General features: G+C 39.8%; 2 protein-coding genes across 2 annotated transcripts in view; both read left to right on the forward strand.

Annotated features, from left to right (window-relative positions):
• Positions 1-7,583, forward strand: part of LOC102468135 (peptidyl-prolyl cis-trans isomerase H) — a 9,636-nt gene extending 2,053 nt beyond the window's left edge. The window contains exon 2 of the mRNA XM_006162068.1: positions 7,073-7,583. Within this exon, the coding sequence (XP_006162130.1) occupies positions 7,073-7,583 (511 nt within the window). The remainder of the gene's footprint in view (positions 1-7,072) is intronic.
• RNF128 (ring finger protein 128) overlaps positions 1-18,711 on the forward strand; it is a 111,908-nt gene that overhangs the window by 39,113 nt on the left and 54,084 nt on the right. The window lies entirely within an intron of this gene.

Genomic DNA, 18,711 nt, shown 5'->3' on the forward strand with positions numbered 1-18,711 from the left:
AACGGTGCAAGTCTCATGGCTGGCCCTCATTCAGCGCGGCGGGGGATGCACCTTCGCAGACAAAATCCATCTGGCTTACGAGAGAGGGGCATCTGGAGCCGTCATCTTTAACTTCCCGGGGACCCGCAATGAGGTCATCCCCATGTCTCACCCGGGTGAGTGCAGCTACTAAATTGCACCCCTCCAAGCCTCCGCCATGGCCGATTTCTCTTATTTTCCACAGTGCCACCCTCCCCCCTGTCCCCTAGCTCCAAAGAAAAAGCAGATGCCCTTTCTGCCCCCACCGAGTAGGGCAGGGACCTCCCTGAGACTCACTAGGCGTGGGGGTTGGGCGGAAAAAATCCTTCAGAATCTGCCTTCTTGGTAGAATAGAGTAAGACAAACGGGGGAAGGGAGGCTGGCAAATCCAGGACTGTTTGGACTCTGTGTCCCTTTTTCCTGGTGTTTCACAGAGGTGCTTCATCTTGAACTAAGTAGGGGTGGGCACTGGCTTTTAAATGACCGGAGAAGGTTGCCTGGAAATCCCTTCCTTACTCTTGGGTGTTTAACAACCTCGGGCCAGCAGCACCTTTTCCCTTCCTTTCTCCCTGTATTTCTCTCCATGTTTTCTAGATATCAAGTACAAGATTGTGTTACTGTGCCCTGTTAACCTCATTGCAACTTTGTTTGGCTGTTCAATTCTCTGCCCAGTGGTCTCAAGTCCTAAGTGATTATTGGTATCAGTGCTTTGTCTCTAAAAAAATCTCATTTAGGTCGAGTTGCTAAACAGGTGATTATGGTTATTGAAAAGAGGTTTATGTATGAGGATAGCAAAGGCCTAGACTTTGGTAAAAGTAGTCCAGGTAGCGCACATTTGTGGAGAGGTACAGATTACTGTTCCCATCCCCTTCAGCTATCCTTCCAGAAACCTTTTCCCTATTTGAGGTTAGGTGGCAATACCATAAGTATATAGTGGTCCTAAGCCTTGAAGGACAGAAAAATAAAACTGGAGAAAAAGGAAGTGAAACGTTTAATAGTGGTGTATTACAGTTGGGCCTCAAGTCAGACCTTGGTTCAAATTCCTACTCCATTGCTTACTAGTCCTATGACCTTGCGCAACTTACTTGAAGTGTTTGAGTCTGGATTTCCTCATCAGTCAAATGGGAATGAATAAGAAGAGAGAACTTATCTACAGGTTTGCCTCGAGGATAAAATGAAATAAAGCTTGAAAGAATTTAGCACAGTATAGCACATCATCTGTATAGCTCACTCAGCAAGGTTACCTGATAGAAATTAGCCTTCTAGGAGTCACTGGAGAGGCGAATCTGCTTATTTAACTACCAGATATTTTGTTTTGCTTAAAACAATATGACTGGCCCTGCAAGCAAGCACTTGTATGTGTGATTGGGTGGCATAATGTAAAGAGCACTGAACTGGAATTCTGGAGATCCGAACCCCTTCTTTGCCTCTATCAGTTTTGTGACCTTGTACAAGTTCCTTGCATGTCGAATGGTGGTATAGAGGTAGGCGGTGGAGGCCAAGTTGGCAGAGCATGCAGAGACAAAAGTGAACTGGATGAACTCTGAGATCCCTTCCAGCTCTAAAATGCTGTGATTCTTAGATTTTATATTGATTAAAGGAGCAACTGTATCTCTCTTGGTTGATAGTTCATTGATTAGAATGAAATTACATTTAAAGGCTAGTGAAAATGAAAAACAAGGACTTAGTAAATTTAAAAGGCTTTCTATTTTTGTTAGCTCTCTAAATGCAGGGATTCAGCGTTATCTCCTCCAAAGGAGGTTCTTTCACATGAATGGTTTGTAATGGGAGATCATTCTTTAATTAGAGAGTTCCTATTTAGACCCTTTTCCTCCCACTTCTGTTAAGGATGTTATCTGATAGTCAACTCCCACTATGTGTCAGGCACTCTGCACATATCTTATTTGCACTTTATTGAGAGGCAATGTGGTGTTCTAGGAAAAGCACAGACATTGTAGTCAAGATTGAGAATCAAATTCCATATTTGTCACACTACATAGCCTTTTGTCCTTTGGTCAGAGTATTTAACTTTACTAAATCTCAGTTTTCCTAAGACGGAGACAATATTTACATTGCTGTGATTCTTAAGGAAAATACATATGCAAACGACCTAGCAGATAGTAAACAGTCAGTGAATGTCAGCTGTTATAATATGTTAAGGTCAACAAGATACCCCCCAAAATATACAAATGTAAGGTTATGCAGCTGTGTATTTGAAGATATGAATACATTGGGAATGTAATTATGGCTGTTAGATATTCAGATATCAGATAGGAATAAAATCCTAAATATTGACCACTTAATTAAACTATATTATGAAATGTATATTGATACTTTAAAAACATTATTATCCAAGCCAATGACTACAGCAAAGTTTGCCATTAAACTAATTAGCCAAAACTCACAAATTACTTGTGATCTGGAATCACATTTCTTCCTTGAACTTCTGAAGAAGCTACTTTTCAACATAGGAGAAAATCACTTTGCATTTCATCCACATGTGTTATTGAATAGTTGTTTGCAAAGTGCTGTGCTGTTTGCTTTACTCATTCCTGAGAGTAAGCTTAGGGCTTCGTTTTAATCTCTGGTTAAAAGCGACTTATCGTGGATCATAGTAGCAGAGAGGTAGAACTGAGGTTTAGGTGTTGATTAACTCATTATATGTTGCCCCAAATTACATAGGGGTCACCAAAGGTGGAAAAGCCATTCCTGCCTCCTTTGTTTATAAAATCTCTCTTCACTCACTCTCACAGGGGCCTGCTTGTGAATTGTTTGTCCTTTGTATGAGTTTGTGCTGAACACAAACCTACCTATCACAGTCACATGATCGCGAAGACACATTTGTTATAAGTAATGGAACTTCTCTGAGATTCTAATCCAGACTTGCTGCCTTGGAAAATACACCAGGAGTATATGCAATGCAAGCATGCCCCAAATCCTGACAGATGGAGAAATGAAGGAAAAAGGATTGTGGTGTGACAGTTACCCCACTGGAGGATGATAGCCACTGCTCACCCTCCCCTCTCCAAATATACATACCCACTGACACTATTTTTGTGCTAGAGGGCATGTGTGTTGTTCAGAGAGAGACAAAAAGACAGAGAAGTAGAAGAGAAAGCACCTCCCCTATCCCATGGGTAATGATCACATCATAATCCCTTGTCCTCAGTCACTCCTATTTTATTTTATTTTATTTTATTTTATTTTATCTTACTTAGTTTTTGCTGTAGAGCATGTGTGCTCGCCAAAGAGAGACAGAGAAAGTGAGAAATCATCCCCCAAGGGGGATGTCCATGTTGCAATCCGTTATCCTTCTCTCTCCTCTAGGGATTTGGGGCATGCATGCAGGTGTGCCTGGCATTTTTCTCAAGCTTCCCAGACCAGGACTCAAACCATGAGGTTGGCCATGTGGGATCCAGCTGCCTTAACCACCAGGCCACAGAGCCAGCCCACCCACTGGCATTTTTAATATATTTTTTTAATTTAAGGTTTCTGCCATAGGGCACATGTACTAAGCTGAGACAGTGAGAGAGAGAAAGTGAGAACTCACCTCTCAGAGGGGATAGCCACACTGCAGTCCTTTCTCCTCCATTCTCCTCCTGAGATTTTCAGCAAGCATGCACACAAGCCTGACAGGATTTTCAAGCTACCAAGTCTGGGACTCAAACCATGGTTGGCCATGTGGGAGTCCAGCACCATAACCACCATTCCACCTGCTGCCCACCCTCTCCCCCCGCCCCACGCACACACTGGCAATTTTTTTAAAAAGAAATCCAGAAATGTATGTTTTCTGGACAGAATAATTTTTATATGTAAATATTATTGAAAGATTCATTCCATAAAGAGGCAGAACTCATTAGTTTAAAGCTCAGTGAATTTTCACAAAGTGAATGCATGTGTGTAACCAGCACCTAGATCAAGAAATAGAATAGTACTGAACTTCAGTAGGCCACCTCACAACCCAATATGAAGATTTTTTGATATAGCACAATTGTCAATTTTGACTCCTGAGGAAATGACCTCATGAAGCATAGTAGGAGCCCAGTCACCCACAGAAACAGTCTCCACTGCACTGGAACTATGGTATAGTAGTTATGCTTAGTTACGTACTGTAAGGGGTTATTACCAGCACAGAGTGCATGTACTTTCTAAGCAGTTACTAAGCCTGTTCAGAGTTGCTAGTTTCCTGTATGACATCCACCTTGGCTCTCTACTGGTAAAGCAAAACACAAGGGCTCTTTGTTATTATTCCATTTCCTGTTCTGGCTTTTTCTTTTTCAGCTGTTTGTATGACATTCTATATATCATGAATGGTATGTCATTACTGCTTGAATTTACTCATATGCTGAGCACTGCATTTATTTCTTTTGAAAAGAAAGTTTTGTGATTCATGCTGAGCTGTGGGAAACCAGACTTGATGGAGGTCATTAGGTTCAGGGTACAATTGTAAATTACTTGGTTTTAATACTTGGATGGTCAGGTTAGGTATACATCAGTGAATTTGTGTTAGCCCTATTCATTTTAAACTTTTTTGAAAGGAGATGGTACCAGGACTCACTTGTTGATGTGTGTGTAACTTTCTCTCTAAATATTAACTTGCCATTTCAGACAAAAACAGCTAGTTAAATGCTACCTGCAACTAAAAACATTTTTGAATTTAAAAAGAAAACATACCATATTATCATCATTGTTGAAACTATGGGTGATTATTCTTGTCTTTGTTATTATTTTTCTGTATTTACTATAATATGTTTTACTTCTACAATCAGAAAAATTATTTTTTAAAAAAATACTCCATTAAGTATTGGTATATCCTAAGGAAAACATTAATAATGTTGCAACTGTAGCAACAAAAGGGCGAAGTATATCTGATCATTGAAATGATGTACAGACTGTTAGGAGAGTTTAACGACTGCTTTGGCCTTTTGAATATATCCAACCCATATGATCATTAGTGAAATCCTTTCTTGTCAATGCTAATGGGCTTCTTCAGGGATAAAGTGAGCCTTGAATACTGAAAGAACTTTAAAGATTGACTTTTTGCCTTTTAATATGGAATGCTCCTCTTCTCTTTACCCCACTGCATCATAACTTTTAATTTCCTCCTCCCCACACACACTTAGAAATGCATGTACCTCGGGAACCAGCAGTTAGTGTAATGGCTATGTTGCTGGACTCCCACGTAGTCGACTGCGGTTCGCATCCTGGACCCGGTGGCTTAAAACCCATGCCGGGCATGTGTGCATGCGTGCCCAAGATCCTGAGAAGAGAATGGAGGAGAAGGGATTGCGGCGTGGCCATCCCCCCTAGGGGGTGATTTCTCGCTTTCTGTCTCTCTGTCTCTCTCTGTCTGTCTGGCGAGCGCGCGCGCCCTATAGTGAAAAACCTCTCAAAAAAAAAAATGCATGTACCTCACCTTTCTTTATACAGATATTCCAGTCCCTGATTTATGATGGTTTGCCTTATGTTTTTTTTTGTTTGTTTGTCTGTTTGTTTTTTACTTTACCATGATGTGAAAACAATATGCATTCAGTAAAAAAACATACTTTGAATTTTGAATTTTGGTCTTTTCCCAGATGCAATACAGCACTCTCAGATGCTGGGCAGCAGTAGTGAGCCCTAACTGCCAGTCAGCCATGCAGTCATGAGGGTAACAATCAATACACTGTGCTTTGTCGTCAGATGGTTTTGTCCAACTGTAGGCTAATAAACGTGTTCTGAGCACATTTAAGGTAGGTTAGGCAAAGCTATGATGTTCAGTAGATTAGTTGTATTAAGTACATTTTTGACTTAGGATATTTTCAACTTAACAATGGATTTATCGAGAAACATAGAGAGATAGGACAGAAATGGATTGTTGTCTGTTGATGATAACATGTATAGTATTCTCAACTAGACTGGTGTGAGGTGTATGCATGTTGGGCAAAGTTAGTTTATAAGCTGTGATGTAGTATAATTGAATGTATAAAATAAACTTAAAAAAACTTTAAAAAATATATAAAAATAAAAGCCTCCTTAAAAAAAATGGGTTTATAGGGAGGTAACTCCATTAATTTCTTTCTTTTTTAAAAAAAATTTTAAAATAATGTCATAGGGCACATGCAATCACCAGAGAGAGACAGAGAGAGGAAAAGTGAGAAATCACCTCCGAAGGGTGATGGCTATGCCACAATCCATTCTCCTCTAGTGTCCTCTCAGGACTTTGGACACACATGTGCATCTGTCCAGTGTGATATTCAAGCCATTGGGTCTGGGACTCAAACTGCACAGTCAGCTATGTGAGATCTAGTGCCTTAACCTCCATGCCACCTGCTAGCCCAAGTAACCCCATCCTTAAACTGAGTAGCATCTGTATTTTGGTTTTATTTCCATAAGAGGCCTAACTACCCCCGTTAGCCCTTAGTATTCATTATATTCAATACTTTAAGATGGGTACTATGTTTAGCATCTTAATTTGAAGAATTCAAAATTTTCGTAATTTTCACACATGAGAAACTGGGTTCATCTCATGATGATAGATTTTGTCATTCTAAAAAAAGAGGAAGTAATTTTGTTAGAATAAGCAGAAGGAAATCATGGTGTTTTTATTTTATACTTTATTAGTGATATGTAGAACATATGAGTTTATGAAAATTAAGTTACTTGTTTTAAAATGAATATTTCCCTTGAAAATTTGTTTGGCTATACAAAATTCCACCAGTTGGTAGTTCAAACAAGAACTGTCAAATTTAAGGGTTGCTTTAATACAACTACTTTTCTTCTGAAGATGCATTTTGTGTCCTATTTTTCTACTGTCTTCCTCCGTCTTTCATAACTTGATTAATTCTATCTTAGGTAGTCTTGCACACACACACACACACACACACACACACACTCCTTTAAACACCTTCTTCCTTCTCAAAACTTTTGTAAATGTTATTAAATCCATATTTAGTCATGGTTGAATCCTCCTGATTAAATATTCATTTTAATCATGTACCAATAGTCAAGATAAATTTTATTCTATTTTTAAATTTCTGCTTCCTGGTCAGAGCCATGGCAGTGACAAACTCAGCCCTGTCAACCCTGTAGTGTTTTTTGAGGTCAGCACTGGTGGCCAGTTGCACTGCATGAAGATTGAGCTTTCTGCAGACATTGTGTCTAAGATGGCTGAGAACTTTAGGCAGTTCTGCACTGGAGAATTCAGAAAAGATGGGGTTCCAATACGCTACAAAGGGAGCACCTTCCACAGAGTCATAAAGGATTTCATGATTCAGGGTGGAGATTTTGTTAATGGAGATGGTACTGGAGCCATCAGTATTTACCAGAGGCCATTTGCAGGTGAAAACTTTAAATTCAAACACTCAGCTCCAGGACTGCTTTCCATGGCCAACAGTGGTCCCAGTACAAATGGCTGTCAGTACTTTATCACCTGCTCTAAGTGCAACCGGCTAGATGGGAAGTGTGTTGTGTTTGGTAAAATCATTGACAGACTTCTGGTGATGAGAAGGATTGAAAATGTTCCTACAGGACCCAACAATAATCCCAAGCTACCTGTGGTGATCTCACAGTGTGGGGAGATATAGCCCAGACCAATTCTGGGCCAGGCCAGACCATCTGAGTGATATTCTTGAATAAGATCATTTGGAATGGCCTCCGTGTTTGCTTCTCTGCCTGCTGCTGCCCCATTTGATCTAGAGACCCTGGAAGGTCACAGATTCAGAACCCAGACTGTCTATATTTAAGTTTTCAACTGTTAATAAAGTTTTTTCTGTAAATTTTATCTATCTATCTATCTATCTATCTATCTATCTATCTATCTATCTATCTGTTTTGCTATAGGGCAAATATACTCTCCAGAGAGAGACAAAGAAAAGGAAAATTAGAGGAAAAGTGAGAAATCACACTTCCCCCCTAAAAGGGATGGCCATGCCACAATGCCTTTTTCTCCATTCTCCTCTCAGGATGTTGAGCACTCATGCACACAACCCAGGGTATTTCTTAAGTTGCCAGGTCCAGGATTTGAACTGTGCAGTTTGCCATGTGGGTTCCAGCTGTCTTATTATTATTATTATTATTTTTTGGAGAGGTTTTCGCTATAGGGCACGTGCGCTCACCAGAAAGAGACAGAGAGATAGAAAGCGAGAAATCACCCACCCCCGGCCCGGGGAGATGGCCATGCTGCAATCCCTTCTCCTCCATTCTCCTCTTGGGATCTTGGGCACGCACGCACACATGCCTGGCATGAGTTTAAGCCACCGGGTCTGGGACATGAACCGCAGTCGACTACATGGGAGTCCAGCGACATAGCCATTACACTAACTGCTGGTCCCAGATCCAGCTGTCTTAACCACCATACCACTGGCTTGCGCCAAGATAAATTTTAAATGCATGTGTTTGTTTAGTGCAAAGCATTTTCACATGAAATAATCTCTGGCTCATTTCGGAACCTAAATACTATTTAGCAGCATTACATTTCCCACAGTGTTTATGTTCCAAAATGTGTTTTCTCTCATTTTGAACAACTGGTTTACCAACGAACTTTTGAAACCTGATTAGTGTTTCTATCGTGATTATTATTCATAATGAAAATGTCATAAAGTATAGTTTATTATATTCTTCCCAACCATGCTGGTTTGGAAAGTTCTCTGTACTTACTCAGTTTCTCTGTCATGTTGAAAAGGTTCTACATCATCTTTTCCATGTGTTCCATGTGCTACTTGGCATTATTGCTTTCCTAATGTGTCATGATCTCAGAAGATGCTTGCTTATTTTAGTAGCATTTGTAATGTTTCTAAAATTTTTAAGAATACAATATATATTTTTTATTGATTCAATCATTTATTTTGATTTAACCAGAGAGAGACACACAGAGAAAAAGAAAAAGTGACAACCCAAGCCACCAGGTCCAGGACTTGAACCATGGTCAGCCATGTGGGAGTGTCCAACACCTTAACTACCATGCCACCTGCTGGCCCCAAGAATACAATATATCTTAACTTTAACCTGTAGCTCAGTTAGCCAACAATAGATTTTTAGATACATCTTTCTTATTTTAGAACACTTCCACAGTCATTTAGATAAAGGATAGAAAAGAATGATCAACCTATGTTTAGCATACTTCCAAAATACCTTTTATAGTCAAATTCTTGATTTTCACCACCACCATTTCATTTTGGCAAGATAGCAGGATGTATAAGAGAGATGGAAGATGGCCTAGATAAAATCACTAGTCACCTCCCTTGCCTCAACCCCTAACCTCCACCATTTATAGTGGCTCTTATGTTTGGTGCCTTTTAGTTGAACTGGCTAAAACAAGAGAATTAACTTAACCTTGAGTAATATAATCAAAAGCCAGCAGATTATCCTTTGATGGTTAGGAAAGCTATATGATTGCTCTATTTTTATTTCAGTCTATTGTACCAAAGGTGAATGTGTTTCATTTGAATTTGAAGGAGAGCATATTACAAGGGAAGAACAGGTGTCCTTGAATCAGACTGCTTGGTTGGAATTCCAGCTCTACCAATTAATAAGCATGTGGTCTTCAGCAAGTTGTTAACCTGGACCTCATTTATCTTGTTCAAAAAAAGCTTTACAACAATGCCTGCTTTCTACGATGCTGTAAATAAAGCATTTTGTATGTAGTGAGCATTTAGTAAATGTTAATTCTCTTGACCCTTTTGCTAACAATTTTATTACTGCTAACATAATACTCATTGGATTACTATAGCTATTCACATTTAGAAATATGTAATTGTTTATATGCAGAAATGGGAAAAACTGTGACATCCACATTGCTATTTTTCTGGGAAGTTCCTGAGAATGTAGGGAGAGATCATATAACCAAGAAACTGAAAGAGCTATCTTATCTTCCATCCCCCCATGTATTTCCATTTTAAACAACAGTAAAACCTTAAAATCAAAACATAAAGCCTTAACAGCAAAAATGACTCTGGCCCTTTTGCTGACATGATGTTAAAGAGAAGAGATTTAGAAATAAGATTTTAAATATGAATTCCAGATGTATTGTGTAATATCTTTATTACTTTAGTGAAGTTAATCTCTTTGAGACTCAATTTCTTCCGCTATAGAATGGGGAATGATAAATATATATACCTCATAGGGTTATTATGAGGGACAAATTAGATAATGTATTTGCCCCTTGGTATCGATGGGGGATTTGTTCCTGGATCCTTGGGGATACAAAATTTACAGATGCCCAAGTTCCTTATATAAAATGGTGTCGTATATGCATATAAGCTGTGTACATCCTCACATATACTTTATTTATTTTTAGAGAGATATTTGCTATAGGGTACATGCACTCGCCAAAGAAACACAGACAAAGTGAGAAATCACCCTCTGGGGAGATGGTCATGCTACAGTCCCTTCTCCATTCTCCTCTTGGGATCTTGGGCACACATGCACACATGCCTGGCATGAGTTTCAAGCCACCAGGTCCAGAATTCAAACCACAGCTGACTATGTGGGAGTCCAGCAACATAACCATTATGCCATCTGCTGGTCCCTTGCCATATACTTTAAATCATCTCTAAATTACTTAAAATGCCTAATACAAACAGATGTATATAAATGTATATAAAGAGTTGCCATATTGTATTTTAAAACATGTATTATTTGTTATCATTGAATTATTTTTATTTTTAAAGAATTATCCCATTTAACTTTATTTATTATTATTATGTTTTAATTTGACCAGAGAAAGAGAGAGAAAGTGAGAAAGTAAGCTGCCAGGTCCAGTACTTGAACTGCGGTCAGCCATATGGGAGTGCAGTGTCTTTAACCACCACGCTACCTGCTGGCCCCTGAATTATTATTTTTTATTGCTTTTTTTTCTGAATATTTTCAATCCAAATTTGGTTGAATCCATGGAGGTGGAACCTGCAGATATGAAGGGTCAACTGTGTATATAAAGCAGTTAATGTACATCAGAGTTTGTTAAAAGTTAACCACCTCCTCACCTTTGTCTATAGCCTGGTCTTGGAGACTGGTAATGTATATCACTGCATGGCTTCTCAGAGTCTCTAACATGGAAAAGAAACACTGGTAACTTTGTTCTATGCATTATTCTCTTAAATTATTTATATATAAAACCCCTTTTCTCTCCACATACTTAACTTTTTTTTTTTTTTTTGGAGAGGTTTTTGCTATAGGGTGCGTGCGCTCGCCAGACAGACAGAGACAGACAGAGAGACAGAAAATGAGAAATCACCCCCCAGGGGGGATGGCCACGCCGCAATCCCTTCTCCTCCGTCCTCCTCTCGGGATCTTGGGAACGCACGCACACACACCCGGCATGAGTTTTAAGCCACCAGGTCCAGGACGTGAACCGCGGTCGACTACATGGGAGTCCAGCGACACAGCCATTACGCTAACTGCTGGTCCCCCAACACATACTTAACATTTGAAACATAATTTGGGAAACACTTGATTGCCATGCACTTGACAACTTCTCCCTTCTTTCCTATTTTTGTTTGTTTGTTGTCTTTTTATACTGGTCTCATATTAAAGTTTTGTCAATGTTAGTTGACAAACCAGGAGTTACTAAACCAGGTAATAACTAAAGTTACCTCATTATGCTAATAACAGAATGTTTTCGACTGTGATGACAAGCATTGAGTTATACTTCTTTGTATTAATAGTAATATGGTACTTTTTATATCAGGTTAATGTGGCTTCAAAGTATAGTTCTGTAGGTAGGTTTATTCTCTTTATTGACTTTCAGAAGCAATTTACTGTGAAAGGATAAATGCATAAGTGAGATAGGTCTGTGTTGTTTAATAATTAGTGTGTGGACCTTAGCACAGAAGATAGCTTTTGTAGTACTTCATACATGAGGAAATTTAATTTATTCAGGTAGTAGAATGTTCTTATTTATGAATTTTTGAGACCTATATGATATAAAAGTCATGCTAAAACATACCAAATTCTCCTTTGATCTAATTTGATACCAAATGATATACTAACTAATATGGACTACTAGAACTTTGATACCCTTAGGTTCTTGCGGCTGGGTCATAATGAATATCTTAGCACTCAAATATCAGTTGAGATAGGCTTTTCAGATCTACACAAAAATGGCACTGTCTAGAGTTTGACAACATTTAAAGTACAGAGTACATGTTCCTTTCATGCATTCTTGTACTAATTCCACCTGGTCTGAAAGGTTGAGGTAAAGTGGCAAGTGGTAGAACTCATGTCCCAGTGTCATTGTAAGCCCAGGCTATGGCCATGTTTTAGATAAAACAACAATTTACTCAGTGGAATTCTCCTTCTCAAGGCCTCACATGATAGGACAACAGAACCAACACATACAAGGATAAAAACATCACCGTAATTTCCAATGTTCACTTGTGTAAGTTTTCTTTCCCTGAAACTCCTTTCTCCTATTTCCTTATGTTTTTTTCTTTTTTTTAAACAACTAACACAATATCTTTTTAATTGTTTAAGAGAAATTTTTGCTATAGTGTGCATGCGCTTACCAGAGAGACACAGAGAGACGGAGAAACAGAAAACAAGAAATCACCTCCTAGGAGGGATGGCCATGCTGCAATCCCTTCTCCATTTTCCCCTAGAGATTTTAGGCATACATACACATGTGCCCAGCATGAGTTGTTTTTTGTTTTGTTTTGTTTTGTTTTTTTTGGAGAGATTTTCACTGTAGGGCGCATGCGCTCGCCAGACAGACAGAGAGAGACATACAGACAGAAAGCGAGAAATCACCCCCCAGGGGGGATGATCACGCCGCAGTCCCTTCTCCTCCATTCTCCTCTCGGGACCTTGGGCACGCACGCACACGAGCCCAGCGTGAGTTTTAAGCCACCAGGTCCGGGACACAAACCGCGGTCGACTACATGGGAGTCCAGCGACATAGCCATTACGCTAACTGCTGGTTCCCTGCCCAGCATGGGTTTTAAGCCACTGGGTCTGGGACTTGAACCATGGTTGACTACATCCGAGTCCAGTGACATAAGCATTATGCTACTTGCTGGTCCCTGTTTTTTTTTTTTTTTTTTCTTTTCTAGGAGAGGTTTTTGCGATAGGGTGTGTACGCTCGCCAGAAAGAGAGAGAGAGACAGGGAGACAGAAAGCAAGAAATCACCCCCCAGCGAGCATGACCATGCCGCAATCCCTTCTCCTCCATTTTCCTCTCGGGACCTTGGGCATGCACGCACATGCGCCTGGTGTGAGTTTAAGTCACTGGGTCCAGGACTCTAATCGCGGTTGACTACATGGGAGTCCAGCGACATAGCCATTACGCTAATTGCTGGTCCCCCTATTTTTTTAAGAGAGATTTTTGGTATAGGGCATGTATGCCCACTAGAGAGACAGAAAACGAGAAATTACCCCTCAGGGGGGATGGCCATGCCACAGTCCCTTGTCCGCCATTCTCCTCTCGAGATTTTCGGCATGCATGCACACGCGCCCAGTGTGAGTTTTAAGCTATTGGGTCCAGGACTTGAACTGTAGTTGACAACATGGGAGTCTAGTAACATAACCATTACGCCCTCTGCTAGTCCCCATTGGATATCTTGTTAAGTCAGTAGTTGTTTCACCTTGCACCATCGAATGTTCTTATTTTATCAAATTCTGAAAGTGCTAGATATTGTGCAATTTCTTATTCCAAGGGATTGAATACATTGATGCTATAGAGTTTACTGACTAGATACCTCCAGAAAGCATTAATAAATAGCAATAATAAATGTTGAATTTGGTTTCTAGAAACTTTACTACCCCCCCAAACAAAAACTATGAGAGAAGAGCACATTAAAGTTTTAATGTAATTACAGAATACTCTATTAATTAAATAGTATATGTACTATAACTTCTGCATGGTCTTGCAATAGCATATCTTCTTATTTCTTTTTCTCAATATCAGTACAAATTTAAGATTGTATAGAGATCCAACTGTTCCAGCTTCTTGACGATTTCTCTTTTATGCCTTCTGAACCTACTAATAAGTGCCCAAATCGGTCTTCTAGAGAACCAAGATGCTTGTCTTCTAACTTCAGCTTAGGCCTAAAGAGGCATCTGTCCTAGCATCTGAATATAAGTCTGAAACTGAGATATAGTGAGGCTCGGAAAGGGATTATTGCTACCATTAGTGCAACCTTGGAAGCATGGCAATTTCAACAGTCAGCACTGAGACAGTAAGCATCACACTAAATCCAAGGTCTATAGAGTAGGATTAGTGTTTAACTTTTTATCTGTATGTGAAATATGTCCTTGCTGTAGCTAGACATGTCCTGTCTAGATATGCCATCTCTGTATATACAAAAGAGGTGCACTTTAGACTCTGTTAGTCACAGTTATCTTCTTTTTTTTTTAGAGGTTTTTGCCTTAGGGTGCATGCACTGACTGAAAAGAGAGAGAGAGACAGAGCCAGAAACAGTGAGATAGAAAGTGAGAAATCACCCCCGAGGAAGGATGGCCACACCACAATCCCTTCTCCATTCTCCTCTTGGGATTTTGGAAATGCACACACACCCGCCCAGTGTGTGCATTTATTAAATCTCTGAGTTTGGGACTCAAACTGCAGTTGATTTCTGTCTCTCTGTCTCTCCAACAAATACACATGCCCTATAGCAAAAATCTCTTTAAAAAAAAAAAAGAAAGAAAGAAACCATGACTGACTGAAGCAGTAGCAAGAAGAGAGGCTTTGCTGTTGTAGCCTGTGATGACCATGACTCTGTAGATAAGATTGTTATTCTGTAATACCATACTGCAAATGGCCACAACTGTGGAGTAAGGAAAGCCTTGTCCAAAAAAGAGATGGCTAGTGCTTCCTCTAGCCCAAGAAGTTGAAGTGGTTCTGGAAACTTCAGTGGTGGTAGTGGAGATGGTTTTGGTGGTAATGACAACTTTGGTAGTGGAGGAAACTTCAATGGTCATAGTGGCTTTGGTGGCAGCTGTGGTGGTGGTGGTGGTGGTGGATACAGTGGAATTGGGGATGGCTATAATAGATTTGGTAATGATGGGAGAAATTTTGGAAGTAGTGGAAGGTACAATGACTTTGGCAATTACAAATCGGTCTTCAAATTCTAAACCCATGAAGGGTGGAAACTTTAGAAGCAGAAGCTCTGGCCCTTATGGTGGTAGAGGCCAATACCTTGCCAAACCATGAAACCAAGGTGGCTGTGGTGGTTCCAGCAGCAGCAGTAGCTATGGCAGTGGCAGGAGGGTTTTTTTAATTAACTACTAGGAAACAAAGCTTAGCAGGAGAGGCGAGCCAGAAAAGTGACAGGGAAGCTACAGGTTACAACAGATTTGTGAACTCAGCCAAGCACAGTGGTAGCAGGGCGTAGCTGCTACAAAGAGGACATGTTTTAGACAATACTCATGTGTATGGGCAAAAAATACAAGGACTGTGTTTGTGATTAGTTGTATAACAAGTTATTTTAGTTTTTGTTCTGTGGAAAATATAAAGCATTCCAACGAAGGGTTTGTTTGTTTGTTTGTTTTTTAGATTTTTGCTATAGGGTGCGTATATTTGCCAGAGAGGAACAGAGAAACAGAAAGCAAGAAATCACTCCCCAGGAGGAGATGACCATGCCCTAATCCCTTCTTCTACATTCTCCTCTTGGGATCTTGTGCACATATGCACAACCCTCTGACATGAGTTTTTAGCTGCTGGGTCCAAGACTTGAACTGCGGTCAACTATGTGCAAGTCCAACAACATAGCAATTATACCATCTACTGGTCTCTCCAACTAAGAGTTTTAATGTAGTGGGGTTTATTTGTTTGTTTGTTTTGGCACTCATGCTGTTGATTGCTAAATATAATAGTCTGACCATGATGCTGAATAAATGTGTTTTGTTTTTTTGTTTTTCAAAAAATAATAAAATAGGGAACAGCAGATGGCATAATGGTTACATTGCTGGACTCCCACATAGTCAACCATAGTTCAAGTCCTGGACCTCATGGCCTAAAACGCTGGGCATGTGTGCATGTGCCCCCAAGATTCCAAGTGGAGAATGGAGGAGAAGGGATGGCCGTGCGGCCATCTGCCCTGGGGGGTGGTTTCTTCCTTTCTGTCTCTCTCTCTTTCTCTCTCTCCAGTGAGCACATGGGCCATAAGACAAAAATCTCTCTATGTAAAATAAATAATAGTAATAAAATAAAGGAGTTTAAACTTTATTAAATAGGTGAAATGAAGCTCAGAGTGTTTTCAGCAAAATATTTTTCATTTCTAGAATAAATTTCTCAGGTAACCATGAAGGAAGTTAATTGGAGGGCTAAGACTGGTGGCTTAGAGCTCAATTAGGAGTAATTAGTTTTTTATGGTGATATAGGTGAGAGATAAGGTAACAACAGAGATGTATTATAACAGGAAAGGAATGGGACTATTTCTTTCTCTCTTTTTTTTTTTTGAGAGGTTTTTGCTATAGGGTGCGTGCGCTCGCCAGAAAGACAGAGAGAGACAGAGAGACAGAAAGCGAGAAATCACCCCCAGGGGGAATGGCCACACTGCAATCACTTCTCCTCCATTCTCCTCTTAGGATCTTGGGCACGCACGCACACACTCCTGGCGTGAGTTTAAGCCACCAGGTCAGGACTTGAACCGCGGTCGACTATGTGGGAGTCCAACAACATAGCCATTATGCCAACTGCTGGTCCTACAATGGGACTCTTTCTAATGTGGCTGATTGTCAGACTTCTCTATATGAAGTACATTACATGCTGATAAAAACAAAATTCTCTTGGTTGAGTTCTATGCATGGTGAAGCAGTGCCACTGGTTGAACCACTAACTTGAAACTCCTTGACTGTAATAATAGTCATGCTATAATCAAACTTGACCCAGTGTTTCTCAAAGTATGATCCATAGACAACATGCAGCAAAATAACTCATAGGACTTAACACCTGCAGATTCCCAAGATAGACCTCAAGCATACTGAATCAAGGAATGGGACCGAGGAGCTAAATGTTTGAACAGGGTTCCCAGATGATTTTCAGGCATAAATGATCTAGCCCAACAATTCTTAAGATATGATCTGGGTATTGGTGGTCCCTAAGATTATTTCAGGGATCTATGAGGTCAAAACTATTTTCTTAGTAATACTTAGACATTATTTTTCTTACTTACTTTGTTGTTCTTTACATGGATGATGTAAAGACAATGGTGGGTAAACCTTAGCACAAATTAAGACAGGGGAACCAAACTATATTAATTGTAATTTTTACCTCTATGCATTTTGAGGAAAACGAAAATGCTAATTTCATATCTACCTCTCTCCATTTTGAGGAAAACGAAAATGCTAATTTCATTAAAGAATGTCTTTGATGAATCAGTAAGAATAATTAATTTCATTAAATCTCTATCTAGCACACTTTTTATTTACAGATGCTCCTTAACATACAGTGGGGTTACATCCCAGTAAATGCCATTGTAAAGTGAAAATACTGTAAATGAAAAATGCCTTTAATGCACCTAATCTACCAAACATCATAGCTTAACTTAGTCTATAGTAACATGCTCAGAACACTTACATCAGCCTACAATTGGGAAAAATCTTAAGTAACACAAAGACTATTTTATAATAAAATGTTGACTGTTTCATGTAATTTATTGAATACTATACTGAAAAATGAAGAACAAAATACAATCTTTATTATTTTTAAGTCAAACTGTTTGTCAACTTTTTGTTCATTTGTTTTAATTGCCCAAGGAGCTTACATTTGCTAAAAAGAGACAGAAAGTGAGAGAGAGGGAGAAAGCACCCCCCCCCATTGGTTCATGGTCACGGTTTAATCCCTTCTTCATGCTGTCAGGATTTGGGGCACTCACACAAATGCACCTGGTGCGTTTTTCAAACCACTGGGGCCAGGATTTGAACCATGGTTGGCCTTCTGTGATGCAGCTTCCTTAACCACTAGGCCATGGGGCTTGCCCTCAGTTTTTCTTTTTTCTATTTTTTAGGTTTTTACTATAGGGCGCATGCACTTGCTAGAGAGACAGAGAGAGAGAGAGAGAGAGGGAAAGTGAGAAATTATCCCCAAGGAGGTATAATCGTGCCACAATGCCTTCTCTTTCATTCTTCCCTCAGGATTATGGACACACATGCTCCCAGCATGATTTTCAAGCCATAGGGTCTAGAGCTTACACCATGGTTACCATGTTGGAGACCAGCACCTTAACCACCATGCCACCTGCTGGCCTGCCCTCAGTTTTCTTAAGAGAAAGAGACAAGTTTCCTTTGCATATTTGAGGACCAGCAGTTGGCATAATAATTATGTTGCTGGACTCCCATGTAGTCGACCACAGTTCACGTCCCAGACCCGGTGGCTTAAATCACGCCGGGCGCGTGTGCGTGCGTGCCCAAGATCCCAAGAGGAGAATGGAGGAGAAGGGATTGTGGTGTGGCCATCCTTCTGGGGGGTGATTTCTCGCTTTCTGTCTCTCTCTCTCTATATCTGTCTGGCGAGCACATGTGCCCAATGGCAAAAACCTTCCCCCCCCCCAAAAAATAAAAACCTTAAAACAAATCTCTCAAAAAAAAAAGAGAGAGAAACAAATGACTGCTTGCACCGTCTTAAATTTAAAAACAAAAATCATAATTTGAACCATTCTGTATTATATATTTGTGGTGAAATGAAAAATAGGCATGATGTACTTTTGCAGTATACCAAAGTATGATGGTTATGTGAAGAAAAAAAAAACCACTGGCATGACTGAATTGTGAATTGAACTA

Source organism: Tupaia chinensis, unplaced genomic scaffold (genome assembly GCF_000334495.1).
Source record: "Tupaia chinensis unplaced genomic scaffold, TupChi_1.0 Scaffold139696_1, whole genome shotgun sequence".
NCBI lineage: Eukaryota > Metazoa > Chordata > Mammalia > Scandentia > Tupaiidae > Tupaia > Tupaia belangeri.